The sequence below is a fragment of the Colletotrichum chrysophilum genome (assembly GCF_026319265.1).
Source record: "Colletotrichum chrysophilum strain AFK26 chromosome Unknown scaffold_69, whole genome shotgun sequence".
In the NCBI taxonomy this organism is placed as follows: Eukaryota; Fungi; Ascomycota; class Sordariomycetes; order Glomerellales; family Glomerellaceae; genus Colletotrichum; species Colletotrichum chrysophilum.
Window position 1 is genome coordinate 80018 of NW_026517356.1, and position 25345 is coordinate 105362.

At 51.6% G+C, this 25345-nt stretch overlaps 7 protein-coding genes across 7 annotated transcripts; 3 read left to right on the forward strand and 4 right to left on the reverse strand.

Annotated features, from left to right (window-relative positions):
* Window positions 1-315: 315 nt before the first annotated feature.
* COL26b_008114 (uncharacterized protein) lies at window positions 316-1272 on the forward strand (the record flags this gene model as incomplete). Its single annotated transcript, XM_053180882.1, has 1 exon — window positions 316-1272. The coding sequence occupies one exon, from the start codon at window positions 316-318 to the stop codon at window positions 1270-1272; it is 957 nt and encodes a 318-aa protein (XP_053035144.1).
* Window positions 1273-1695: 423 nt separating this feature from the next.
* COL26b_008115 (uncharacterized protein) lies at window positions 1696-2255 on the reverse strand (the record flags this gene model as incomplete). Its single annotated transcript, XM_053180883.1, has 2 exons — window positions 1696-2110; window positions 2191-2255. The coding sequence occupies 2 exons, from the start codon at window positions 2253-2255 to the stop codon at window positions 1696-1698; spliced, it is 480 nt and encodes a 159-aa protein (XP_053035145.1).
* A 1538-nt stretch (window positions 2256-3793) lies between these two features.
* On the reverse strand, window positions 3794-5725 carry COL26b_008116 (uncharacterized protein; the record flags this gene model as incomplete). The annotated part of the gene is made up of 1 exon (XM_053180884.1): window positions 3794-5725. One exon carries the CDS (start codon window positions 5723-5725, stop codon window positions 3794-3796), a length of 1932 nt encoding a protein of 643 aa, XP_053035146.1.
* Window positions 5726-12497: 6772 nt separating this feature from the next.
* On the reverse strand, window positions 12498-13292 carry COL26b_008117 (uncharacterized protein; the record flags this gene model as incomplete). Its single annotated transcript, XM_053180885.1, has 1 exon — window positions 12498-13292. One exon carries the CDS (start codon window positions 13290-13292, stop codon window positions 12498-12500), a length of 795 nt encoding a protein of 264 aa, XP_053035147.1.
* Window positions 13293-19428: 6136 nt separating this feature from the next.
* On the forward strand, window positions 19429-20310 carry COL26b_008118 (uncharacterized protein; the record flags this gene model as incomplete). Its single annotated transcript, XM_053180886.1, has 1 exon — window positions 19429-20310. One exon carries the CDS (start codon window positions 19429-19431, stop codon window positions 20308-20310), a length of 882 nt encoding a protein of 293 aa, XP_053035148.1.
* A 996-nt stretch (window positions 20311-21306) lies between these two features.
* On the forward strand, window positions 21307-22992 carry COL26b_008119 (uncharacterized protein; the record flags this gene model as incomplete). The annotated part of the gene is made up of 2 exons (XM_053180887.1): window positions 21307-21535; window positions 21590-22992. 2 exons carry the CDS (start codon window positions 21307-21309, stop codon window positions 22990-22992), a joined length of 1632 nt encoding a protein of 543 aa, XP_053035149.1.
* Window positions 22993-23168: 176 nt separating this feature from the next.
* COL26b_008120 (uncharacterized protein) lies at window positions 23169-24719 on the reverse strand (the record flags this gene model as incomplete). Its single annotated transcript, XM_053180888.1, has 4 exons — window positions 23169-23437; window positions 23496-24069; window positions 24120-24409; window positions 24467-24719. The coding sequence occupies 4 exons, from the start codon at window positions 24717-24719 to the stop codon at window positions 23169-23171; spliced, it is 1386 nt and encodes a 461-aa protein (XP_053035150.1).
* Window positions 24720-25345: the final 626 nt, after the last annotated feature.

Sequence of the window (25345 nt, forward strand, 5' to 3'; positions counted from 1 at the left end):
AACCAGACTCTCCGTTGTGAGTAATTCTTCCGTGGGGCGCTTCGTGGGCAAGATGACCGCGTATGTTGCGCATAGCGCGCGTGGCAGCCATACGGAAAATAAGAGTACCGTGACAACAGAGATACAAAAAGACGATGTTTCGACGGCTATTTGCCATTTTTGTTTCAACCCCAGGCGATCAACTCCTTCTTTACCCTATTCCTTGACCCACGTTGCTGGTCTCTCAGGCATCGAAGTAGCGAGTCTTTGAGAAATCAGCCACTTCAGAGCTTCTTACCACAAAGATCGGCGAAGGACCCCACAACTCTATTCAAGATGTTGCCCATGTGGAAGCAGCTGATCAGCAGCTTCCTTGCTGTCGTTTCCATAGCCCCGGGTGCTAATGCAGCATACCCCAACCCGGGCGCGGTCTCTGGCAGCATCAATGTCCACGACCCAAGTGTCGTCAAGACTAGCAGCGGCACATATCTCATGGCCCACACCGGAACGAACATCGCGCTCAAGACTTCCACCGATCGCACTGTCTGGCGCGATGCCGGCGCTGCGTTCCCGAATGGCGCATCATGGACGACGGCTTACACGGGTGGCGACACCAACCTCTGGGCTCCAGACATCTCCTACCGCAACGGGCAGTACTACATGTACTACTCCGCCTCGACGTTCGGATCTCAGAAGTCCGCCATTTTCTTGGCGACCAGCAGCACGGGCGCGTCAGGATCTTGGACCAACCAAGGCCTAGTGATTGAATCATCAAGCTCCGTCGACTACAACGCCATCGACCCCAACCTCTACGTGGACCCGTCAGGAAACTGGTGGTTGTCCTTCGGCTCTTTCTGGACGGGCATCAAGATGATCTCCATCAACCCGAGCACCGGAAAGCGTTCTGGCACGAACCTCGTCTCTCTTGCCCGCCGCACGGTGGCAGACGGCGCTATCGAGGCCCCCTTCATCACTCGTCACGGAAACTACTACTACCTCTGGGTGTCCTTCGACAGATGCTGCAACAGTGCCGCCAGCACTTACCGCACCATGGTCGGTCGGTCCACCAGCGTGACGGGTCCTTATGTCGACAAGAGTGGTGTGCAAATGATGAACGGCGGTGGAACCGAAGTGATGGCTACTCATGGCTCGATTTATGGCCCTGGCCATCCTGCTGTCTTCACAGACACGGATGCTGATGTGTTCGTTTACCACTACTACAACAGTGCCAACGCGGCGCTCTTGGGAATTAACCTCATTCGTTATGATTCGGATTGGCCCGTTATTTACTGAGGGGATAGGATTGATCATTGGCAGGGGTTTGGGACATTGTGGCTGGGGTCTTGGGTTCATGTACATATTTACCATCTCAATGACATACTCTTTCATCATCATCCAAATATGGCATGAGTCCCAGTGAGTGTTAGATCAGCATTGGATCAGCCAGGAGACTAATCTAGGATGCGAAGATGTCTTCTCGCTCATACAATGGCTAATCTCTCAGATTGACAGCGCTCTTCGTAAGTCTTCATCTTTCTTTCGGGCGGTGGATGTTAACAGACGTGCCAATTGTGCATGCTGCACATCGCTAAAGTCAAGACACTACTGCTCCAGGTGATATCAAAGGTCCCCAACAGAATGTGAGTGATCAAATACGCTGATGCTTGAATTTGTACAGGAAACGAACTCTACAATACACATACACGAAAGGGGTATTTAGTCCAGTCTTCTCCACCACAGCTCTCCACGATTGCCACCATCTCTTTGCGACGCAATGAGGAGAATCTTGCCATCTTCAAACAATGTGTAGTTGCGTCTCGCCTCGGTGCCGACCATGGAAGGGATGTTGGCGACGGTCAACGGACCGTGGATGACTTGGCCGGTTGTCAGAGTGGCGGGGAAGGCGTCGCTGATACGCATAACGCCAGCGTATCCGATCGAGTGTCTGCCGACCTGGGCCCAGTCCGCGTCGGTTTGGCTGTCTTCGTAAGGGAATGTGAGGTTGGCCGGGCGGTCTTCGGGGTCGGTCGATGTAATGGTGGCTGTTACGTAGCCGGACTTGCTGTATGTGAGGATGCCAACGGGGTTGGAACCGTAGACGCGGTCCTCGACGGGAACGCCATTGCTAGTCCTGTGTGAGTCTAGTGTTAGCCAAACCGTCGGTATTCAGGCGGGAGCCAACGGCTAGCCGGGCTGACTGGGCTGACTTACGCAGAGGTGTTGAGAAGGGTGTAAGTTCCTGCCAGGACGGCAATGATTTCGGTGGCGTTGACCATTTTGAATTTGACAGGTATGTGATTAATGAAAGACTTTCGAATAGCAAACACTTCTCAATACTGAGTCGAAACTAGGTTTAAGCTCAGGACGCGGATGAACGAGGGACAGATAAAGGTATGACTAGCTACATAGCTCGGACCGAAGACCGGCCGTTCAGGAGTTTTTAAGTCTGGTCTATTTCCAAAGCTCCCTCCAACAAGGTCCCATCTTCCGCAAATCCAACCGCGCGGGTGTGCCCTGATGCCTGACTGGGTAAACTGCACAGCCCTACGTGATAGGTCGGGACATCTGAAGGTTGTCAATCCGGAAGGTGGCTCAAGGACCACCCAAGAAAGTCTAATATGAAGAATCACGCACGCAAGAGCGAACGGCATGGGTTCCAGGGTGGGCTCGCTTATGCCAAGCAATTAAACTCGCGGCAGCGCCCTGGGACCACCCTCGTCAGGGACGCTGAAAAGGCTCAAAGAGGGCTGCCCCTCCGTCGCCTGTCATCGCGACAACCCGTTAATCTGGTAAGGGCCACTGACTCGGTTGCACTCGTTTAACGGCTTTTCACCGAGATGAGTGGCGAGAATCCATGGTCTGAGCGTCCATTGCTGTTCCGGTTTGTTCTCGGGAGGAAGACTTGGAAAAAATGCGCATCGAAACAACTTTGTTTCGTCCAAAGGTTGCGTTTTCTTGGCTTTAAAAGGCTGTGTAAGTCTTAAAACATGGAGAAAAAGGGGAGAACTGGATGTTTTTGTCTTGGCAGTCCTCTTGGCGTACGGGCGAGTCCATTGCGAAGTTCTTGGCAAAATGGAATGGTTACGGGTGAATGTGGGGGATTCGTGCGGGGTACATAACGGTCTTGTCACTCTGAAGAATTGTGGATTCGAGTCTCGGTGATATTTTTTGAGGCCGGCGCGGCCGTTCAGGGTCACGATGGCAGCCGAACATGGGTATATGCCCGAAGCGACGCCTCGGAGGAACGGATGAACCGGAGCCTGCCAAGTCTATATACTGGAGTCTAGACCCCTAGCCACCTGCCATGTTGAACCCTTATTTATCCATGAAGGATGGGAAGATAGAGTGGTATTTCGAGACTCTAAGTCTTGGCTTGCTGACAGCATTGATCACAGCAGCAATGCCCACGATACTAGTTGCACTTGCCATCCGGGGCTAGGCTTCAACCCGACGATTCGGAGGAGCTCGGCTTCTGCAGCTAGCATCCTGTAAGGCTGAGTAGGTGATCCATAGTCCGGACAATATCCGAGATATCGCGCAAAAAGGCCACGCGGCTGACTTCTGAGTTGAGGTTTTCTGCTGCTGCTTGCGGAGCAAGTATCCGCTAGTCCCATGACCGACTAGAGAAAACTTTCTCGTCTTGGTCTTTGAACGTTTAGTCAACAATGCGGAAAGATCACAAACACGCCAGCCATGACCCTCCGAGATCTCCGCTGGGAATAACCAATACTCATTCCCGGTTCAATGTCAATCATCAACCTTCGCACTAAAGAATTCTCGTTACTCGGCTTTAACATCTTCGATTTATTGTTATCTACTGGGCTGCTCTAGCAAGCCAATCCCGGATACCCGCCGATGCCGGACGTGACAGCCCCTTGAACTTCTCATCAGCATAAGTCTCGTCTATCGCGGTGGCAAGACGTTGAGCCTTCAGAACCGTCAGACGCTTGTTGTTAGACGGGTGCGTCTTGCTAATGAAGTCATTCGTCTCGGCCACCAGCTCGTTCCTCTTCTTCCTCACAGCAGGTTCATCAGTCTTCTCGGCCGCGCAAAGGGCGCAGCCACACTCGAAGCCCCAGGTAGTCATCAACGCCGCTTGCCTAGCTTCGTAGTCGCCGGACTCGTCGTAGCTGTGGAAGATTTCCTCGCCCTTCTTGATCTTTCGGAGGGACCGGATCACCATGAGGTCGCCGACGAACTCTCGCTTGGCGTTGGGGACGCAAGAGTGGTTGATGTAAGCGGCTCGGACCCAGAGGCCGGTGCTCGGCTTCGAGACCCCCCCGAGATGCGAATCATCCGCGCCGAAGGCGTTGCGGCAGACAATGTCGTGTATCCTGAAGACGTCGACGACCGGGCCTTCTTCGGTCTCGGTCTTTGCCTTGGCGTCCCCGGTGTAGTCGCCGTAAAGATCCATGACCTTTGCGATGCGAGAAGGGTTGTTCAGAAGGTTCTGGGCGATGACCTTGGTGAGACCAATAGGTGATACCCTGATCTTCTTATCCCGCACGTCGTAGGTCATTCCTGTCAGAGCGTCGCTCTCGTGGCCCCATACAACGGAGGACGCCTTCTCAACCATGATGACTGCGCCATTTCCAATGTCGCGGGATGCGAAGAGACCGCGTCCGCGGCCCTTGCTATCCTTAACTACCGTCTTGCCGTTGAATGTTGCCGCGTCAGCCCGCGGAGCAGCGCGGGAGAGATTAGCCTTGATCTTCGCAAAGTCGTGACCGCCCTCCGTTTGCTCCTTGAGACGGAGAGCCAGTCTCTTGAGGTTCGCCTTTGCGCCCTTATCTTCGGGAGCAAGCCCAAGCTGCTTCTCGAAGAAGCCCTTTGCTTGTTCATACTCTCCCAGGTTGTACGCTCCAGTACCGGCACGGAAGTAAGCCTTGCTGTCGAGCTCCTTAGACCGTTCGTCGTCCTTGCCAATAAGAGAAGCCTTGGCGTCCGCGATGGCTTCATCGTTTCGCTTGAGCAAAAGGTTCACATGCGCGCGGTTGCGGGCAATATCTCTGGCCAGGTCTGCGGTCTTCTCCGCATCCTTCTTGGCAAACTCCAGGCCCTGGGTATATCTTGCACGAGCCAGGCCAAGCTTCTTCTTCCCGAGAGCCTCATTGCCCAAGTCCTTGCACTTCTTAGCCATGTCTTCGGCTGATTTCTTGTCCGCTCCTGGTGCTTCATCCACGATGGGGACGAGATCCGAAGGATGGTCAATCCGGATAGTAGCCTCACCCTCCTCGGTGAGAGTAAAGAATGGCTCCTTGATCTCGAAAGTCTTTGAGGACTCAAGGATCTCCTCGCCATGCATCGTCTTGTGAAGACAGATTTCTAACCTCTCTGTCTCCTTGGCCTCTTCGTCTTGCACCATAGTCCATGATCGGGCGGCGTGCGTGACCACTGGAGCTGCACGCTTGACGATGAGTCGGCGGCCTGTGTGATGAGTTTCCATTTTGAGATCGGCAAGAGTCATTGGCTCCAAGTCTCGCAATGAGACTGCACATGGCGGGTATGTCTGTCCGACGCCAAGGGCAGGGAGCGTGTCTTGTCCACCGGATCCCGCCATATTGCCCATGTCCTGCATGAGGGAGGCACCGGTAGCCTGGCTGATGGCGCCATGAGCATCCCTCGGCTCCCGGGGTTGACCGGCTTGCTTGGATCGGTTATCTAGGTTGTTCTGGACGGTGGTCCGGATCCGCTCCGCCTCCTGCTCAGTCAGGTGGACTGTGTTCGGGTTGTTCCCGGATGCCATGGTGAGAGAGGGCAACTCGAGCACAATGTGAGAAGAAGATGATGACAGGGATCTTTAATTCGCTCAACATATATTGCCTGAAGACGAGGCTGCGTTGAGAATCGAATCGCCGCGAAAAAGGTTTGAGGGGATTATGTATGTCGGTTCCGCAGTATCTCAAAATTCCAGTGTGCGAAATCTTTGCTGAGGTACGCGGTACTTGCTCGAATGTGCCCACAAGATGTCGTCATTAGTATGTGTACACGGTGCAATCTGCGCAGCGCACGTAGGATGCCCACTTTGAAGTTTGGTCAGATACGTCTAGTTCTCCGACAAGAACTCTGGTTCCTGTCTCCGGCTAATTAAGTTCTTCTCATTGGTCATTTTACAATTTCCAAAGAATAAGAATGTTAGCTTGGAAATCAAGCTTGACGATCAGTCATTTAGCATGAGAGATTTTGTATTTACAATTTAACCCTTACAAAGACAAGGAATAGTGTTTGGCTCGAGTACACTTTGCACTGTATACAACGAAGACCCATGCGAACTCTAATACCCTACTTGCATTGGTCAGAATGACAGCCCCTGATTCGTCCGGCCTCTTGGAGGTACTTCGCGATGTACATTTATCGCAGCCGACGAATCAGGCACTGTCATTTGCTGCGATAGTTGTTAGTCCTTCAAGAGAAGCACGCAATACACATAGCGACCTGACGGCAACTATCTGTGAACTCTTTGCTATATCTAAGCGTCCGCTGATTTTCAAATTAAGAGCGATAACGTTGCTGTTCAACCAGCATGGGGCCCTGTGCGGATCCCCGTTCCGAACCTCGTCAGCGTGCTGAATCCAGGCCTGGGATTGGTCGCCTGATTTTGTACGAGTGCGACGACGCCATTTTCAGCTGTGTCATGTGTTGGTAATATCTATGGCACATGGTTTCCCGCGAGGCTGTGATGGTGTGACCATATCAGTTCCTTCTTCATCTCAGGTCTTTCCTGGCTGAAGTCTGTCGCATCGTCGCATTGTCGCAGCGCAGCTCAGCACCCTAACACTTGTGCGTGATGCCCTTGATAAGCCTATCTCGCATTCAATTCAAAAATGGCTACGTCTGAAGAGCAGCCTGGCCAGGCTGTCCACGAAAAGCCGTACCAGCTACAAGAAATCATTCGAGCACGGCCAACAGGATTCGATTGCAACTCACCTCGCACCCCTTACTTGAAGTTCACCTTGGGTCCGGGGCAACTAACCCGACTCATTGTGCGGATATGGTCACACGACCAAGGTGCGTGTTTTGCTACCTCGAAACTGCACACCCACACGCATTCGCTGACATCGACCAGGTCGAGCTGATACTACTTCGTCATTGAACCCATACGCGGACTCCAACACATGGTTCGCGCTTGGAGTCATACACGACGATGAGGAGCCCGACCTCTATGAGTTTCAAAGAAACGTGCGAGCATCATTCGACATTCGATGTCACACTCACGAATGGAACCTTGGGGTTCCACTAGAGGATGACGAAGAGATGAATGACGTTCAGGCCTGGATCGAATCTTTGGCATTTATGGAAGACGGAGAAATCGGGATATTCCCTCTTGCTCGTTACCCAGGCTGGACTAATCTGGTATGGAGAATGGAAGCGGAGATTTACTCTCACCTGACGGACGAGAACGACAAGAACGATAGAGACGAAACTGCCCATCAAGCATCGGCGCATTCAACCTCAGTGGTAAAACTTGAGCTAGAAGAAACGGTGCATATCCTTCGACAATTGAACGAACTTGCCAACCAACTTGCCGATTTACCAATTAGAGATCCAGAAACAATGAGCAATAGCCTCGTTCCAAGGGTCTCAGGGATTCCTGGCGGATTTCATCCAATGCAACTCCGCAAGCTGGACATGGTCGCGAAGGAATTCGCCACGAGGGCCAAGGCTACCTCAAATATTACGGACCTTGACAACGCGATCTTCATTGAGAAGCAGGCTCTCACAGGAATGACTCCAGCATGGGGCCAAGCCTTTGAAACATGCTTGAAATTTGTGGCCGATATGGCATGGGAAAGGTACAGGCTGTCGCAGTCGTTGCCGCATCTGCACGAAAGCATCCGCCACACAACTCGAATCCTGGAGTCCATTCCGGAACACGCTGCGACGAGACAGAAGCATGTCAGGAATCTCATTACATCCCTTGACAGACTGTTAGACGAGAAAGAGAAAAGCTCATGTCAAGCTGATGTGGTGGCTGTGACCAGGGCAACTCTGACAGGGGTTTTTGAAACGGACTCCGACTATCACGAAATTCTTCACATGCTCGGCTCGGGCTTGTTCACCAAGTTTGAAAAAAGCAAAAAGCTTGACGATTTGGACGAGGCCATTGCGGTTGCAAGAATGGCCCTTGAGGCAACGCCATTGCAGCACCCGAAAAAAATAGAAAATCTCAAGAACATAGGATTCGGGTTGAGGCACAGGTTCAGCCTTACCCAAGAAATTGCGGACAATGATGCCGCAATTTCGCACAGCCGAGACGCTTTGGAGATTACGCCAACTGGAGAAGATCGCGAGCTCTTCTTGCAGCACGTTGCGCAAGGGCTTGAAGTCAGATTTCACCTCGTTGGAGCCATAGCGGATTTGGAGAAAGCCATCGGTTTCACAAAGGAACTCATCTCGATTTTGGGAGAACATAACCCCCGAAACGTTCGAAGACTAAATGTTTTGGGAAGGATGTACGCAATGAAATTCGGGAGAACCCAAGCTCTTGAAGATATTGAAAGCGCCATACGCGTAGGAAGATTAATGATCGAGCTGACGCCATATAACGACGAATCTCGTGCAGACAGGCTGCTCAACCTTGCAACGATCCTGAACCATCGGGCCAAATTGGCACAGAATGCCCGGGATCTTGATGAAGCCATTAATCTTGGGCAAGAAGCCCTCGCCATCTCCTCAGACGATCATGAGTATCGATGCGCGCAACTGAATAACGTCGGAAATCTTCTTGGTGAACGATTTCTCATGACGGGTGAATTGGGAGACCTGGACCAATGCATCGAATATATCAGGGATTGCATCGAGGCCACCCCAGCAGTGGATCAAAAGAGACTGAATACAAGGCGGCTCAATCTGGGCGCACGACTCGATCTCCGATTCTCCACAACCAGTCAAGCAGCTGACCGAGACGAGGCAAGATCTTGCTTGCGTACGGTCTTGGGTTCTGAGAAAGCACGGATCACCACGCGGGTATCTGCCGCCCACCATCTTCTGCCAAAGAGATACATGGACCAAGATAAACATGAGGCCTTTTCAGATGCTAAAACTGCAGTTGATCTCATTCCTATATCGGCACCTTTGTCTCTACAGCCTGAAGATAGACAACACTTCTTGACGCGTGTAGTAGGATTTGCATCCGAGGCCGCGGCAATCGCACTCAATGATGACCAGAGCCCCGTCACTGCCATAGAACTCCTGGAAACAGGTCGTGGAGTTCTAGCCAGCTTCTTCCACGATAGGCGTACTGATCTTTCTCTGCTGGAGGGCAAGCATCCTCAACTAGCTCGCTCGTTTATCGAGCTACGAGCCGAGTTAGACAAACCCACATACAATGATGTATTTGGCGAACTGGAGTCGTTTGACGACCCGTCAAGCCAGCTCAGGCTTCCGGACACCGATCAACGTCACAAAGCAAGCATACAAATGGCTGCACTTTTGGTCGACATCCGCACGCAGCCGGGTTTCGACAGGTTTCTGTGTTCTGCAACTGGAAGACAGATGCAAGATGCCGCAGAGGACGGCCCAATCATCATCATCAACATCAGCTCCTGACGGTGTGATGCTCTGATTATAGAGCAGTCTCGGATACACGTCTTGGACCTGCCCGAACTTACCAGAGATGACGTTTTAAGACGCGCAGATGACGTCCGATCGTTCAAAACACTCATATGGCTTTGGGACTCAGTAGTCGGCCCGGTTCTAGACCATCTAAGCTTCTCGAAGCATTGCATCGACTACAGCTGGCCACACGTCATCTGGATTCCTACTGGGCCTCTCGTCCGATTTCCAATGCATGCTGCTGGCTACCACCTGGCTCCAGGCCATAAGACCGCCATGGACAGGGTTATATCCTCATACAGTTCGTCTGTAAAGGCCGTAATGATATCTCGTCAACAACGCTATCATGAATTCGGATCAGATGTCGTATTGATTGGAATGGGAGAAACCCCTGGGCTTCCACACTCAAACCTCCGCCACGCAACAACTGAGATTGACGTGGTTCGTGGTGTTTTCAACTCGACCTCGCTGAATTGCGTGCAGCCTGCTTCTATTAAGAAAGACGTCCTGGCAGCTTTGGAGACCTGCCGCATCTTCCACTTTGCAGGTCACGGAGAGTCGAATCGGCTTGACCCGCTCAAGAGCCACATTCTGCTAGATGATTGGATGACACAACCTTTGACCACTGCGAGTCTTATGGAGAAGGATCTTGCATCTAGCCCACCGTTCCTAGCCTATCTGTCGGCATGCAAGACAAGCGAAAACTCCAACCAGGATCTTGTGGACGAAAACATTCACCTGACAAGTGCATTTCAGCTGTCAGGCTTTCGACATGTGATTGGGACTCTGTGAGAGGTGGACGATGAAATGTCTTCAGAAATAGCGAAATTGACGTACGAGTTTCTGGTCACGAAAGGGATATCAGACGCATCCGTAAGCGGTGGCTTGCATTTCGCTACGAAGAAGCTTCGAGACATCTGGGCGGCGTCCGTAATTGCGGACTTGAAGCAGAGGGAGAAGGCAGACAAAGTCAGAGACGCTGTGCATGATGACGAACAGGAAGGAGATACGTCGCATCACGGAGAGGATCTTAGGTCCATGAGAGATATCAGAAGAACCGAGATCATCTTACCGCTCTGGGTGCCATACATTCATTACGGCCCTTAGACCAGGTTTTTCCGATAGATGGTCGGTCAAATCTGTATGCACTGGTTCCGGAAGCGTCGTGTGACGTTGACTTCTCTCTCAGGCTATATTTTTCTTTATTTCGACACATTATCTGAGCTTCAATATCGCTGGACAGACTGTAATAACATTTGACCAATGCAGTTCGCAATCGAGTTTTGCTATCCGGGTGGATGCTTCTAGCTAACCGGGCGGGTATTGAATATATGACGATAGGGACGATACGAAAATAACGATAATAATGATTATAACGATGACGACGACGACGACGACGACGACGACGACGACGACGACGACGACGACGACGACGACAATGACGATAATAGTATCAATAACGATAACGATTATAATAGGGAAAGAGAGAAGGATAGGAACAGCGACTATTGTAGTAAAGTTTGATCAAGATAAGATAAACTATTAGGATCAATATAGGTAGTTATTCGCCCGGTTAACTAGTAGTATCCTCCCAGATAGCAAGACTCTCACAATATTAGTCGCCAGTCTTCATAATCATTCACTCTTTCAACCTATCATTTGCGATTCTATATTATTCATCCTACTTTTGATCGTGAAATTTCACAACTATCTTGCTATTTTGATAGCCGACGACCTCAGCAGAGAGAAGGTCCTTCACCACCCAGTCAGGCTTTGCTGCAGATACCTGGTCCTCCGAGTGAGTCGTTAGAAGCGCCAAAACCTTGCAACCTGCTGCTTTGGCCGCAATTATGCCCGCTGGACTATCCTCAATAACCAGGGTCTCAGCCGATCTCCCTACCAAGCCAAGCTGCTTTAATGCAAGTTCATAGCATGAAGGATCTGGCTTTCCGTTCTCTACCAGCTCTGCTGTAACAAGGTGATCTGGCACGGGGAGTGACAGTTGCGAGATCCATCTTGAAGCGAGGGGCTCTGATGCCGATGTCACGATAGCCCACGGGTTGTGACCCTGCGCCACAGTCTCAAGAAACTTTCGAGCTCCGGGTATCTCTTCTACCAGATGTCCGTATAGCTCCGGCAACTTTGCTTCAACCTCTTTAACGTCTAATCTCAAGTCAGCCGCCGCTTTTATTAAGAACACACAAAGAGTCTTACACTCCCAGTTCGCCTTGTGAGGCGCCACCAGCTTCAACGTATCAATGCTTCGCCGTCCGTGAGATGTTTCCAAAATAGTCTCAGGTGGAACGCCGATTTCGTTTCCAATTCTGGAGTGCAGTCAGCTTAGGCGACTGCAACCACAGAACTTCGGTATCTTACCTGTGCCAGTGATCAACAATGGCAGAGGTCGTGTCGATGATAGTCCCGTCCATGTCGAACAGAATCACAGCGAAAGAAGCCGTGCCCGCAGGGGCTTCGGCGTCATGCTGGGAGCCCATGGTCGATGCCAAGGTCTCGCAATGAAAGCTTGAACTAGCTTGTGGTTAAAGAACGTAGGATTCCTGATAAGATATCTCCTATACAGCAAAAATACTTGTGAAAATGATAGCAGTGTGAAATCCTGACGTCGTATTTTAAGAAGCAGGAGAAATTGACTGTGCAGCTGCACCAGGTTACACATGGCTCGGATTTACCGAATGGGGAAGGTGGGGCAAGGGTTGGCTGCACTTCGCTTCCTAGCATGTGTTTCCCAACTTGGCCAAATAGATCTCTTAGAACAAGATTTATCTCAGTATGGGCGTTGATCTTGAAACTTTACATATTCCTTACTATTTGACAATACTAAGCAGACTCTCCTATTGAAATTTTTCTATACATCTTGAGAATTCCCCGCCTTGTGTCAATATCTGACCACGTTTCCGAATCCTAAATGACTGCCTTTCTACTATCCCATGGTGAACCGATAATTAGCTTCCTTCTTCCGGTATCGAGTATCGGTTTACAATGCCACCATCGCTCAACTGAACAACCTCATTCTTTTCTTCGTCCAAATCTTCATCCTCGCTTGAGTGGTTGCCTCTTGTGGTTTTGGCCGCGACCTCTCGTCTCTTGCGTTCCAGCGCCGCAAGGGTCACACCGGTGCCCCTGAAGTAGTGAGACATCTCCTGCAGCTTTTTGCAGAGATATTCAACATCTGTGCTACTAACCAGAGAAAACAAGTCTTGGGGCCGATTCTGGTTAGACTGCTGTTCCTCCAGGATTGTAGATGCCGCGACGAACAAGCCCTGATTGATGAACGGAACAGAAAGATACCCGGTTTTGTCGATGAGCTCAGCAGTGTTGAGCATTTGAACAATCTTTTGGCATGCCACCAACACCGCCTGTGGCTGGGGTGAGTTACCCGTACCTTCTGGTGAATGCTTTCTCGACAGGAGGATTGTGAAAGTGTAAAAGTAGACATGAAGCATCAAGAACTGTCCCGCCTGCCTACACAGGCTGGCAGCTTTGTAGTTGTCGATGCTAAAAGCCAGATCTGGAGGAAGGGAAGGGTACAAGTTCATGATCTGATCTCTGACCTTTTCCAACTTGGATCTTTGAGATGATTCATTTGAAGAAGTGGAGACGTCAGCCTGCTCTTCACTCCGTGTCTGGTTCAGAAGCTCAACTGCTTCTGAATAGAGCAGCATAAACCGGGCTATCTCGGGGAATATCTTGTTCTTCATTGACACGTGCTCCTGAAAGTCCAGCTGCGCGGCTTTCATGTCGTCTGTTGTTGGGATTGGCACTTCGACCTCTGAGCGCTTCAGAGTGGGTGGTCTGCCAGTAAGCAGGGATACAAACACATCCAAGAAGAACACCGTCCAAAACAGGATCAGTTTGGATTTAGCTTGGTGCAGTTTGGACATCTCATCGCTAAGAAGACCTTTGCCGTCAGGACTGAGAGGCGAACGATCCCAGAAAGCGACGCTGGAAGGGTTTGCTTCTTTCTCAGGACATCGATGTAGCCCCATATCCTGAGCCATTCGGATGGCCATACCAGAGAGCATCCATAGTCCTAAGGTTCTTGTCAGCCTTTGATCTTTGTCTCGCATTGATACCAGAGACACTTTGCTCACCAGCTTCGTTGTTGTCCCCGAATTCCGCCCAAGCTAAGATCAAGATTCCAGACACAATGTCTGTGGTGGGTATGGCTAGAAGTGTAACAAGCTGCTCTTTGGCACGCTTCAGAAAATAGGTCCCATTTCGCCATGGACTGTCTGAGCCTATATCCACTGTGCCCGGCGACAATTCAACGGGACAAAACCTCATCGTCAAAGCTGCGATGGCGTTCATCAACAAACTAGACGCCTGTCCTGAGCGAACATGACCATCCAGAATCTTGGGCTCAACGAATGGGAAGTAGCAAGCCAGCCGATTGAAGAATACCTCGGCTATTTGACGAATACCTTCCAAAGGTAGATCATAGGGCGAGTCGTCAGACATTGGCGTACCTGGTGACGGATGCGTTGCTTTCACCCTTCGAGAGTACAACGTCATCGAAGTTCCAGGGCGGCTACTGGCATCGGATTCACCACTCCCTTCTGGAGATCGAGTGTTGACGGCAATAGAGAGCTTTCTCAGTCCGGGCAGAACAGCAGTGGGCCCGAATCGTCGATACAGCCTTAGGCGCATCGCTTTGGCTGGAGGCCTAGGCGTTGCTGCGGGATCGTCTGACTGTCGGTCGGCGAGAATATTATCCCAGTTGATGTTGCTGACGTTTTCCATTCCATCGAAATCGAGCACCAAATCTTGAATTTCCGACCAGTCATATGACATATCCATGTTGTCAAATGAAAATAATTCCCTGGATGGAGGCTGAATTTCTGAGTGCACTTCGGATGGCTCCTTATTTGCCCTGATGCCCAACTCAGGCACGCCGACATGAATGCTGTTGAAATTCCCCGGCATTTGTGCGCTCTTTTCTCCTGGATGTACGCTGAGATCCTCACCTCCTGAAGGTTGGCTTGCCGCCCTGTTGTGAAGATGAGATTCCTCTGAAGCAGGCTGCTGGCCGTCCCCGATGACCATGATGCTTTCCATGGGTAGCGTTCCGGTTTTTCGCGATGCATCATTTGTGCTTTGCACCTTGCGCCTTTTTCTCTTGTCGACTGTGTCCCAGCGACACTCAATATCCGCTTGCTGGCATGCCTGACACCGTGGGGGCTGGGATTGCTCTCCCAGTGTGGAAGATCCTTCTTGACCAACGGACACATGGCATTTCACCTTCCTAGACCGACATGTCTGGCAGGCTGTTGATGGAAGCCCGGATCTTCGCCGAATATGTTCATTGCGAGTGCTGGAACTGAAGTCGTCGACAGTAGACACGCGAAATGAGCCGATTTTGCTTTTGCGGACGGGCGATGGCTGAGCACCTTCTGATGCGGGCTCGCTGGGTAACATGGTGGCTTATTTTGGCATGTTCAACTCGTCAAACATTTTGCAGGATGCTGAGGGAGCAAGGCGACCGGACTCTCCGTTGCATGTTTGCGTAAAAACGATCGTGACGTGGAATTACGGCGGGGCGAAGTAAGTCGGCGCCGTCGCAGAGCTGCGAGTCACGTGTCAGCTCTACACTCGTTTTCGCTGCTTATTCGCACTACCTTGACCGCATAATGACTGCTACTAGCAAAAGTAGTATGGACATTTGACCATACGTAGTTCGTGGTGGTCACATGCATGTTTGACGCTTATGAATTTGCTAAGAATTTCTTCAAATCGTGCTTGGTGCTAGTGATGCTCGTACTATGCTGGAAGAACTGCTCAATGTTCTGGAACATGACAAGGTCTCCATAAATGTTTGTACAGAGAATTACAAAGCTTTTCTGTCTACAGAATGTCCAGCGGAATGGGGCGAACCTGACTGCCCTAAGCATTGTTCGCTATTTTGCTTTGTTGCGCTCGGAGTTACTGCATTGGGATGCCCGAGAGCTAAAAAGGTATTCCCGAGAGTCCCAGCTGATGAGGTCCCATGCCCCAAGAACTGAATCTCAATGCTTCAGATGGCCCCTCAAGTCGAGCCCATGGAAGATTTTGAAAGCAGATTGACTGGTTATCAGTGTGATTTCCCATGCACTTAGTTTGTACGTGAAAACGAAAATGTCGGCTAGAGCTTCGAGTCTTTTTCTGTAGTCAGCCTCGAGCCACTACATACGGTGTACCGCAGAACGTACCTTAGAGACCCTCACCATAATCCACGTGAATATTGATCGCGTCAAGAGGACCACTATCATCAATTTGAGATATTCCAGATAGGGTTTCTGGTTCCTCCCTCTTCCCCTTGTCGTCCATCACCCACGAAACGGTAACGGGGCTGATGTGATGGATGTTCTCAACGAAAGTGATGCAGCTTTCCGATCGGAGGTTTTTCCAGATTCGCTCGGTAACTGCGAAGACAATTGTGGCAGAACGTGAAGTGGATCTTTTGGGGAGTGTCAGATATCCGCGGGGCTTCACAACCCACTCCCCGAGAGCTCGAACAACGTCTTCGTTTACGTCTTGGAGGGTGACTTTCGCATACACTCCCCCTCGCGCTGTAATGGGACGTTCTTCGCCAAATTCGGTGTCTTCATGTGCGCGGTTAAGCAAGTCTGCGAACTCCCTGCAGCGGATACCAGCTGCCTCCTGGGCGGTTGTTGACTTTGCTTTGGAAGCCATCGCTTCTGTCTGGAATCTGAAGGAAATCGGATGTTGATCAGATGTAAAAGAAAGATGGTGGTATGCTGTTTCAACCATTTGAATACTTATTATACTTTTTCGTACATGTCTCTGACTATATTAAGAGTACAAGGGTTGCAAAAGACCTTTTTGCCAACCGCAAAGAGGTCTGAGAGGCATCTTCACGGCTTTTTGACTTTTAGGAACTATCCAGGTCGCAAGTTCACCAAGGTCATTCCCGCATAGCGCAGAGTAATGACTGACCTAGCTCTCAATTGTTCTGAGGCAATCCGTTCATGACGGAGCTCAATAACCATAGCAACAGCCTTGACGATAAGCAATGGGTACGAAATGGCATATTCTTTTATGAGTTAATTTAATATACAGGCTTGATTTGATTGTAATGCTGTCGTCAAAACCGCGTTGTGGCATATCCGATTTACCCGGATGGGCCAGAGGTTCAAGCCACTCCACTCGTAAGGTTAGACACATCCACCGCCACCTTTGCTGTTGCAGCAGTTGGCAAAAACGGCAGCAGCTTTGTTGCTCAAAGGGCAGGAAGTGCTGCTCCACTGAGCACCGGCCTGGGCACAGCATGCCATGCCGGCCATAGCATAGCGCTGCTACCTGGAAGCCCGTCGCATGAACACCAGAACGCCTGTCTACCGAAATTGGGAAGAACAGTTCCGGCGGCAACCACGACGGTTCCTACAACGAGAAGAATGGCAAAGAGCCGTGGGAGCCTCATGACGTCTATCAAAAGGGGACTAGTGGGTGGGCCATCAAGGTTGAGTCATAGTGTGGTCAGCCTTACCAACGGGTAATTCGGGAAGGTGACTCAAGAGAGACTTGGTGGACTGGAGGAGTCGTCTGAAAAGGAGTGGACTCTGTCTGTTGGACTGCGAAAAAGATGTGACAATCAAAAGGTGTGAAAACTGTTGCGAGTGAGTCATTGAGGGTGTCCGAAAGGTGTGTAGCAAACCGGAAAACATGTCTGTTTAGGTATTCGAAGTTACTACTTATCATGGTAGTGCTCAGGAAAGGGAAATCCTTATGCCGTGAAGAATAGGGGCCAAGGACTGATGTTGAAGACATACATGCAATCATGATGCCTAGTTCTCCGTATGTTGAGTTGATTTCCTCAGATCCTCTACAATGGGACGAGACTGAAGTATTGGATTGAATGCCTGTGACTGTTACCACAACCGCGGTGAGAATGGCATATGATTTACATGATTATAATTGCGCAAGATCCATCGATCCTGTAGGAGGCGTTCCCCAGCCTGTGGGGTTGGGAAAGCTGACCCGAAATCATGACAGGATGCATTTGTCGTTGTGTCAACCGGTGTGGGAGGCCACTCAAAGATAAATCAGATCATGAGGTTTCATGAAATTAATAGACGTGATTTTAGAGGTGCTTAGAGACACTTTCCATCGCTCCTATCGTGCAAACATCATTTAGCCAGAAACGTTGATAAATTGAGAGCTTATTTAAGTATCACGCCGCCCAGTTCCGCTTAGTGTACTCTAAAGGGAAGGTTCCTTCAGGATTCGTTTTCATCCTGGAATCACCCCGAAACACCATCTGAATGATTCAATTAAATGCGCGACCGAACCCATTCTTCGATGTAAATTGACATTCCCTCTGCCATGAGGGAGATAGTTTGCTATTGCATGGCGCCCTAGTTCCCCAGCTATGAAAGTTTCAGTTTCTGCGCTTAGTGATTTTCAACCGACGAGAAAGATGCTGTAAAAGTGTCGCTAACCGGGCGCTATTCGGGCACATACCTCGGGCTAGCTTACTGGGCGGACTTTTGCTGATATCTTATATCTGTACAGTAGCTTGATAGCTATTACTGCCATCGCTTTCGTCATCGTCGTCGTCGTCGTCGTTGTTGTTATTGTCCTTGTCGATCTATATTCGTCTTCTATCCTGCCACCCTATCCGCCCGCCGTTTCAGTATTTCTTAGAAATTAGTGTCAAATTTCCCTAGAAATCCTCTTCTACGTGCTTTACGTTTCCTTGCATCCGAACCTCACTGCACGCGGATTTGTGGCGAAATGCAGGCCGAGCGTGTTCTCTCAAACGTCCTTCCTTTTATCGGCCGAAAAAGGAGAAAGCCTACTCATTGAGACATGAGACGCAGATGCTAATCAAGGTCGGCGATTACTCTGTATGCATGAAGACCTTCGCGGGGCTAGTGCTTATGTGCAGATTCAGCCACTGCCATGCATCATAGGGCACCTCAGCGGTTGTGATGAATTATCTGCGACATGTACATGAACTTGAGAAACCTATCAGAGCGTCTTACTACCCAAATTGGCATGAAAATCTCCGTTCCCGGGGCATTGGCTTTCTACGCGTTCCCCACGCCACGTTGCAATACCATCAAGTTAGAGAAAGCTGAGGACCCAACATTGTAATGTTTGGGGACAACCACGAGCAGCGAATACTTTCAGTGAATATCTCTTTTTAATCACCATCGAGTTTGTACAGATTGAGGTGAGCATGCATGAGCGGCTTGAACTTGAGAATTTGTGCATAACTCTAACTTAAGGCCGGATATTGGCTGGCTGAGAAGTAGGAGCATTAAACTAGGGTTTGTTGTGCAACCCACACCCCAGATAGCCTTTCCGGACTGGCGACAATGGGCTCAACGCATTGCCCGAAGCATATCGGAACAAGGCGAGACCTTCTCGGAAAGCTCGCATCTAGCAGACGATCGTGTTGAGCGGCTTCTTAAACGGCGAGCCCGGGGAAATACAACAGCCGGCGACCATACCGCTGACAGAAAATCTTAACACAGATGGTCCCATCGAGGGCAGGACGAGTTGATATGTAGAAACATAAAAGACACGATGTTGCCACAGCTTGTGCTTTTGGTCTTAGCAGCATCAACAAGATTTCACTAAATGAGAACACCTCGTTTGAAACACTTGACTCTGTTAATTCATCGATTATTATCTACCGCGATAAGTCGCCAACTCAACATGTTCACCAAAAGCTTCCGGTCTGCTTCCTGGGGCGCAACCCTTCTGTGCTCTGCAAGTGTTGCATTGGCCCAAAGGAGCCCATACGAGAGTCTCGTGCTCGCCGATTGCGGCATCGGTCTCGGGGCAAACGGCGGTTCTACCTCACGCGAGATGATCTACTACCCGGGCGATGTGTAGACGGGCAACGGGCTAGATACCTACAGCCCGACCATGATGGTCAACGTGCCCTGGAGTGGATCGTACCCTTGGGGTCAAGCTGGCGGTGTCAGCGCAACTATGCCCAATGGTGACGTCTTCACCGTCCACATTGACCGCAGCATCACAGATCCCAACCCAGCTGGCGATGCTTGGCACAAATACGAGTTGGACAAGCCGTTCAAGTGCTATTCGTACCACTGGGACAAGGTTTACCAGCTGGCCGACAGCAAGTGGTGTTCCAGTGCCTACGTGTGCAACCACCGCGGCAAGCCGTACGTCAACCCCGGCAGCGGTGGCGGCAACAACAATGACAAGGACGACACGACCATCACCGGCTCTACCAACTCGGACTGGGTGGAGCTGTACGAGCAAACCGCGGAGAACGTAGTCGCGACTGTCCGACGCATGTTCAACGACAAGAGTACCGATTGCGATACCACGGCCATCTCGATCGGCTCGGGCTGTACCATTGAGTGGTCATGCCACGCCAACGAGGGCCACTCTGAGCTGCATTCCCTGCAGCGACTCTCCGCCGCGTTTGCCAACCTCGGCAAGACCAAGGAATACTCATCGAAGCGCGAGACGACGACTCGTATCTGTCGCACGCCGGACACACGCCCCGGCCGCGAGGGTCAGTGCCTACAGTGGGTGGACAAGGTCGACCACTACGTCAAGGTGCCGCGAAAGATTAAGATGACGATGGACAACATCCCACCGAAAGGCTCGGGCCGCAACCCCTCCGAGCATGGCAACATGGAATACGAGATCAAGTGTAACAAGTCGTCGCTTGAGTGCGCGCTTTGCAACATCATCGGAACCGGCCTCACGGTGCCATCAGCTGGAGTTGGTGCATCCGTCTTGATCGGCTGTATCTCGTCGCCTTTATGCCGGTAGTGGTAGTCGATGAGCTTTTTTAGTAGCTCTTACCAAAGCATCATGCAAGTTCCAAGAGTGACGGGAGGGATGTCTACGACTTGACAGACTGATAGATATATAATGTTCTTCTGCCTGCGTTTCTACTCCTATCTCTAGTGTTGCTATTTCTACCTCATTTGTTTCTCTGTCTCTATCTCTGCTTCTCTTTCTAAATCTGTCTATCTATTTCATGAAGGGAAAATATCATGTCTCTCGATATCAGTATTCATGACCTCATTTGACATAGCCAAACGTGGGAAAAACACCCACCTTATCACGGCGATGAGTTCTGACTTTTAGGTAAAATTACAAAACAATGCTTTTAGCACGCTATTCACATATAACTCCGTGTCTGTCTACATTGCACGTTTCATACTTCTCTCCTGTGTTCCTTCCAAGTTGGTCAACGTTGCCTTTATATCTAACCCATCATTGATTCAATCCACGCGTGCATTCAACGTCCTTACGATTTCCATCTACAACGACGGTTTGCTCCTACAGGTGTTATCACACACAAATATTATTAACAGTTGAAATCAAAAATCGATGCACATCCGCCCGACGGCCTGGTAATGGCTCTTTCTTGGCAAGATAACACGTCTTGGCAAGCGATATCGCAGCGCTTGTATGGAAGCTCCGGGGATTTTTGACAGCATCCCCAAGACTTTAAACCCCACACTTTGAGGGGCATCCTCCACACTAGAGATGAACAGATGCCTATTTGCGCATAGCTCGAGGAAAAATGCCGTGACCGTCGTACCGCGACAGCGACAACATGACGTTATGAGTCCTTGACCGTGGTAAATGAGGCCTTGGCGATGCGATTGGAGTTCGGCGGGAGGCCGAAAGACTGCGGGCAAGTTTAAAAGCAAAGAAACCCACGTTGCGTTCTCAATGTCGGAGTTTGTCGCCTCACCGTCGCCGCCACTAATTGACAGAACTTGATCGGAGCCAGGTCCGGGGACGATCGTCAACATGCGCTACCAGGAAACAGCTGCCCTAGGTCTGCTGCACGCAGGCCTAGCCACCGCGCTCACCTATGCCAGCAACCAAGTAGAGGTGATTCCCGATACCGAGGTCGTCGCTGCCAACTTCCCTGAGGTCGAGGGCGTTGAGCTTCTCTCGCCTGCATTCGCAAACCCGGACAGCGTACCCAGCACTTTCGCCAATGGCACCAGTGGACCGACTGACCAGGCAACTCTCGGTGCGTGACGCCAACATCCGGTGTATTCGGGCTCTGCTGACTGGACACTCGCAGACTACTACCTCCAGACTCTCGCTGCCCGCAATGAGTGGATGACCTACCACAACCCCGACTTCAAGTCCGAAGAAGGCCGCACGATACCCTACGTCTACCTGTCGACCACGAAGCGCATCCCCGATAGTCTCGCGTCGCACGCCAATGCCAGTGTTCCCAGCAAAGTGCGCATTTGGATGCAGGGCGGCGTGCACGGCAACGAGCCCAGCGGCGACCAAGCTCTTCTTGCTCTGCTTGGCCGATTCGACGCCAACGCAACCTGGGCGGCGTCCATACTTGACAAGGTCGATATCATGATGCTTCCCCGATACAACCCCGATGGCGTCGCGTACTTCCAGCGTTACTTTGCGACCAATTTCGACCCCAACCGCGATCATACTAAACTAGCTCGCCAACAGACGCGCGACATCAAGCAGCTGGTCATGGGCTTCGCGCCGCATGTTGGCGTCGACTGCCACGAGTACAGCCCGACTCAGGCGTGGGGTACCAAGGAGCAATGGATCGATGGGCAGGACGGCCAATTTTCAGCCATGAAGAACGCCAACATCCACGCTGACATTCGCAACATCTCAGAGGCCGTCTTCGCCAACGCCATTGCGGCGGCGATGGAGAAGCGGGGGTTGAGATGGGGTCCCTACGTTGTCGGCTCGGATGGGACTGACGACATTGTGCTGGAGGAGACGACGGGCGACGCCAAGATTGGCGACAGCTCTGTAGCGCTGAGCCAGGCTATCATGTTCCTGACCGAAACCCGCGGCATCGGTCTCGCGGACCAGCACTTCCAGCGCCGCGTGGCCACGGGCCTGACAATGGTCGAGACGATTGTCCAGACGGCAGCGGACCACGCCGAGGAGGTTTACCAGACTGTCGAGAACGCGCGGAAGAAGTTCATCGAGAGCACTGAGGATATTATCATTACCGAGTCCCCTCGCCCGACGAATATTTCATGGCAGTTCATCGAGGCCGAGACGGGAGCTTTGGTCGACATCCCGGTCCAGTTCCTCAACACCACGCCTGTTGTGGCGAACCTAACCCGCGCTCGTCCCGAGGCGTACGTGTTCTCCAAGGCGTGGGCTGATGTGGCTGAGCGTCTTCGCGTCGCTGGAGTCACCGTTCAGACGCTTGAGTTCGACTTCAGCGGTGAGGTCGAGGCATTGAACGTTACTAGCGCCATTGTTGCTGCGTCGAAGTATGAAGGCGTTGCGAGATCTACTGTGGAGACTGCCATTGTGAAGAAGGAGGTTAAGATCCCGGCGGGAGGGTTCTGGGTCAGCACGAGACAGAAGAACGCTGCCCACGCCTTTGTTACACTGGAGCCGGAGGGCATCGACTCGTATGCCACGTTTAACATTTTGCCCGTCAACGTCGGTGATGAGTATCCCGTGTATAGGGTCATGGCATAATGTATTCAATGAGGTCGACCTTTCACTAAGAGGGGCGGCAACATCTCACGTACCTCAAGGTAGTTAATCGTCAAAGGATTAATTCAATAATATTGATGCTCACTTGCACTGACTTTCGTCTCCAGGAACCGTGAGAAATTGCCCTCTATTAACCCCTGCTGCCACCTTCCCCCAATCTACAGCTTCGATGCAGTCTTTTGCGATGCCTTCCAGCTGTCCAAGACATTATTCTTGGGATTGTCCAACCTGGCTTGCGAAGCTTCGTAAAGCCTTGGGATACCTGTGCTCTTAAAGTCTACACCCTCCATCACCATTGAAGCGACGCCCTTCGCAGACAAGAAGATTTGCGGCATGCCGTGACCGGTGAAGCCGGCCAGCATGAACTGGCTTTGTCTACCAGGAACCACGCCAACATGCGGCGTTGAATCCGTGGAGTATCCCATAACTTGTAATGAACAACGTCAGCAAACACGTCACATCAGTCTCAGAATATGCCAACTTACTTCCAGTCCACACCTTGTTCGTGTACGCGCCAGTGTCTTCCCAGCCCTTGAAGACCTTCTGCATGTACCCGTCAAAGTAGTGCTTCGCCTCCTCAATCAGCTTATCATCGCTGACATTGCCATACCACTTTTCCAAGTCGTGGTAGTACGCGCCCCTGGCACCTCCCACCACGATGCTGCCGTCCAGCCTCGGGATGAGGTACTCGTACTCGCTCTCCGACCAGCGGATGATGTACGAGTGAGGCAGCAGCGGCGCGGGCGTCTTGCCGGGGTGGATGTGGCTGCATATCCCCCGCACGGGGACAATCTTTTCCGAGAACTCGGGCAGGATCGACGACGTGTAGCCGTTTGTCGCGTACACGATGTTCTTAGTGCGCACGGTTCCCCGCGGCGTGGTGAGTGTGAGAAAGCCGTCTGCATCGGGCTTTTCTGTGACTTTAGTCACGGGTGTATGAGTCTGCAGGTTCACGCCGGCGGCAAGCTCCTTCTCGAGGAGGCCGACGATGAGCTTGTACGGCCAGAGGTGGCCCGCCGTGTATGAGAGGCACCCCTTGGCACCCTTAACGCCCGATAGCTGGTTTCCGTCAGCGACTAAAAACCTTTGATAGGAAAAGTTTGACTTACTTGCTCTGCCTCCGCCCCCTTGGCAAAATACACGTCGTCCATTACCTTAACGCCATGTTTCCTCAACAACTCAACGCCAGACCTCATGCGCTCACAGATCGACTCGCTCATCAACGCGTCGACGGCACGCGTATACACAAAGTCGCAGTCAATTCCCTCGGTCTCAATAGCCTTCTTCACAGCCGCAAGGTTATCCGCCTCAAAGTTGGCGCACTCGCCGGCAACCTCAACGCCATGCGTGAGAGCAAGGGTTGAAGGCCGATTGTAGGGGTCCGGCTTCAGGTGGCCGCCTGCACCGCCGCATCATTAGAACCATATCAATGAAATGAAAGATTTCAAAGACATACCATTTCGGCCCGTTGCCCCGGAGCAGGCCTCTCTCGCCTCGAGAATCACAATGTTCGGGGGCGGGGTGCCCTTGGCCTTGGCGATGTTGAGAATGTGGTAGACCGTCGAGACGCCTGCATAGCCGGCGCCAATAACGGCAATGTCGACCTGTGAGGGGACGTCGGGGGTAGACCGGTGATTGTCGAGCGGGTGCGGACTTGACCTCCAGAAGGAGGTCGTGGAGTTCGGAACCGGGAGCGGGGAGGGCGGCATGGCTTATCCGTATCCGAAGAAAGCAGTGTCTGTCTATCAATCAATCCGCCCGTCTGTTGCCAATTGAATATGTAAATCGAATTACAGCGCACTAACACACCACTGACTGCTTTTGGTAACACCACGCTTAGTAGCCACGTTCGGCCGGACCTCGCTGTTATAAAGTTCCCCCGGGAAATGTTTGGGAAATGTTCGCCGTCAGCGCTATCGCTTGCTTGCTGGGTCCTCCCCCGCTTTCGGCTCAGATACCCCAAACCGATGGAGTTCGCCTGTTCCACCACACCCCGGACACCTGCCGACTAAGTAGAAGCTAGAGGAGCAGACAGACACCCAGCTGGGAGGGAAAGACAACAGAGAGAGCTCCACTGCAACGTCACCCACAGATAACGCGGGATATGCAGGATAACCGTTGCTCGCCCCCCTGCAAGCTGGCGGCCGTGCTCAACTTTCCCGCCTCGTCTGGCTTACCTTACCCGGTCCCGGGACGTTATCAACGCTGCCTGCCCCCTGGAAAGACCACGTTTATCAGGGGAACCGGAACCGGGCCGGTGCAGATAAGAGCCAACACTGTTGCTCGTTGCCGGTCTGCGGTCGTGTGTGGTTGGTCGAGGTTGGAAGGCCACATG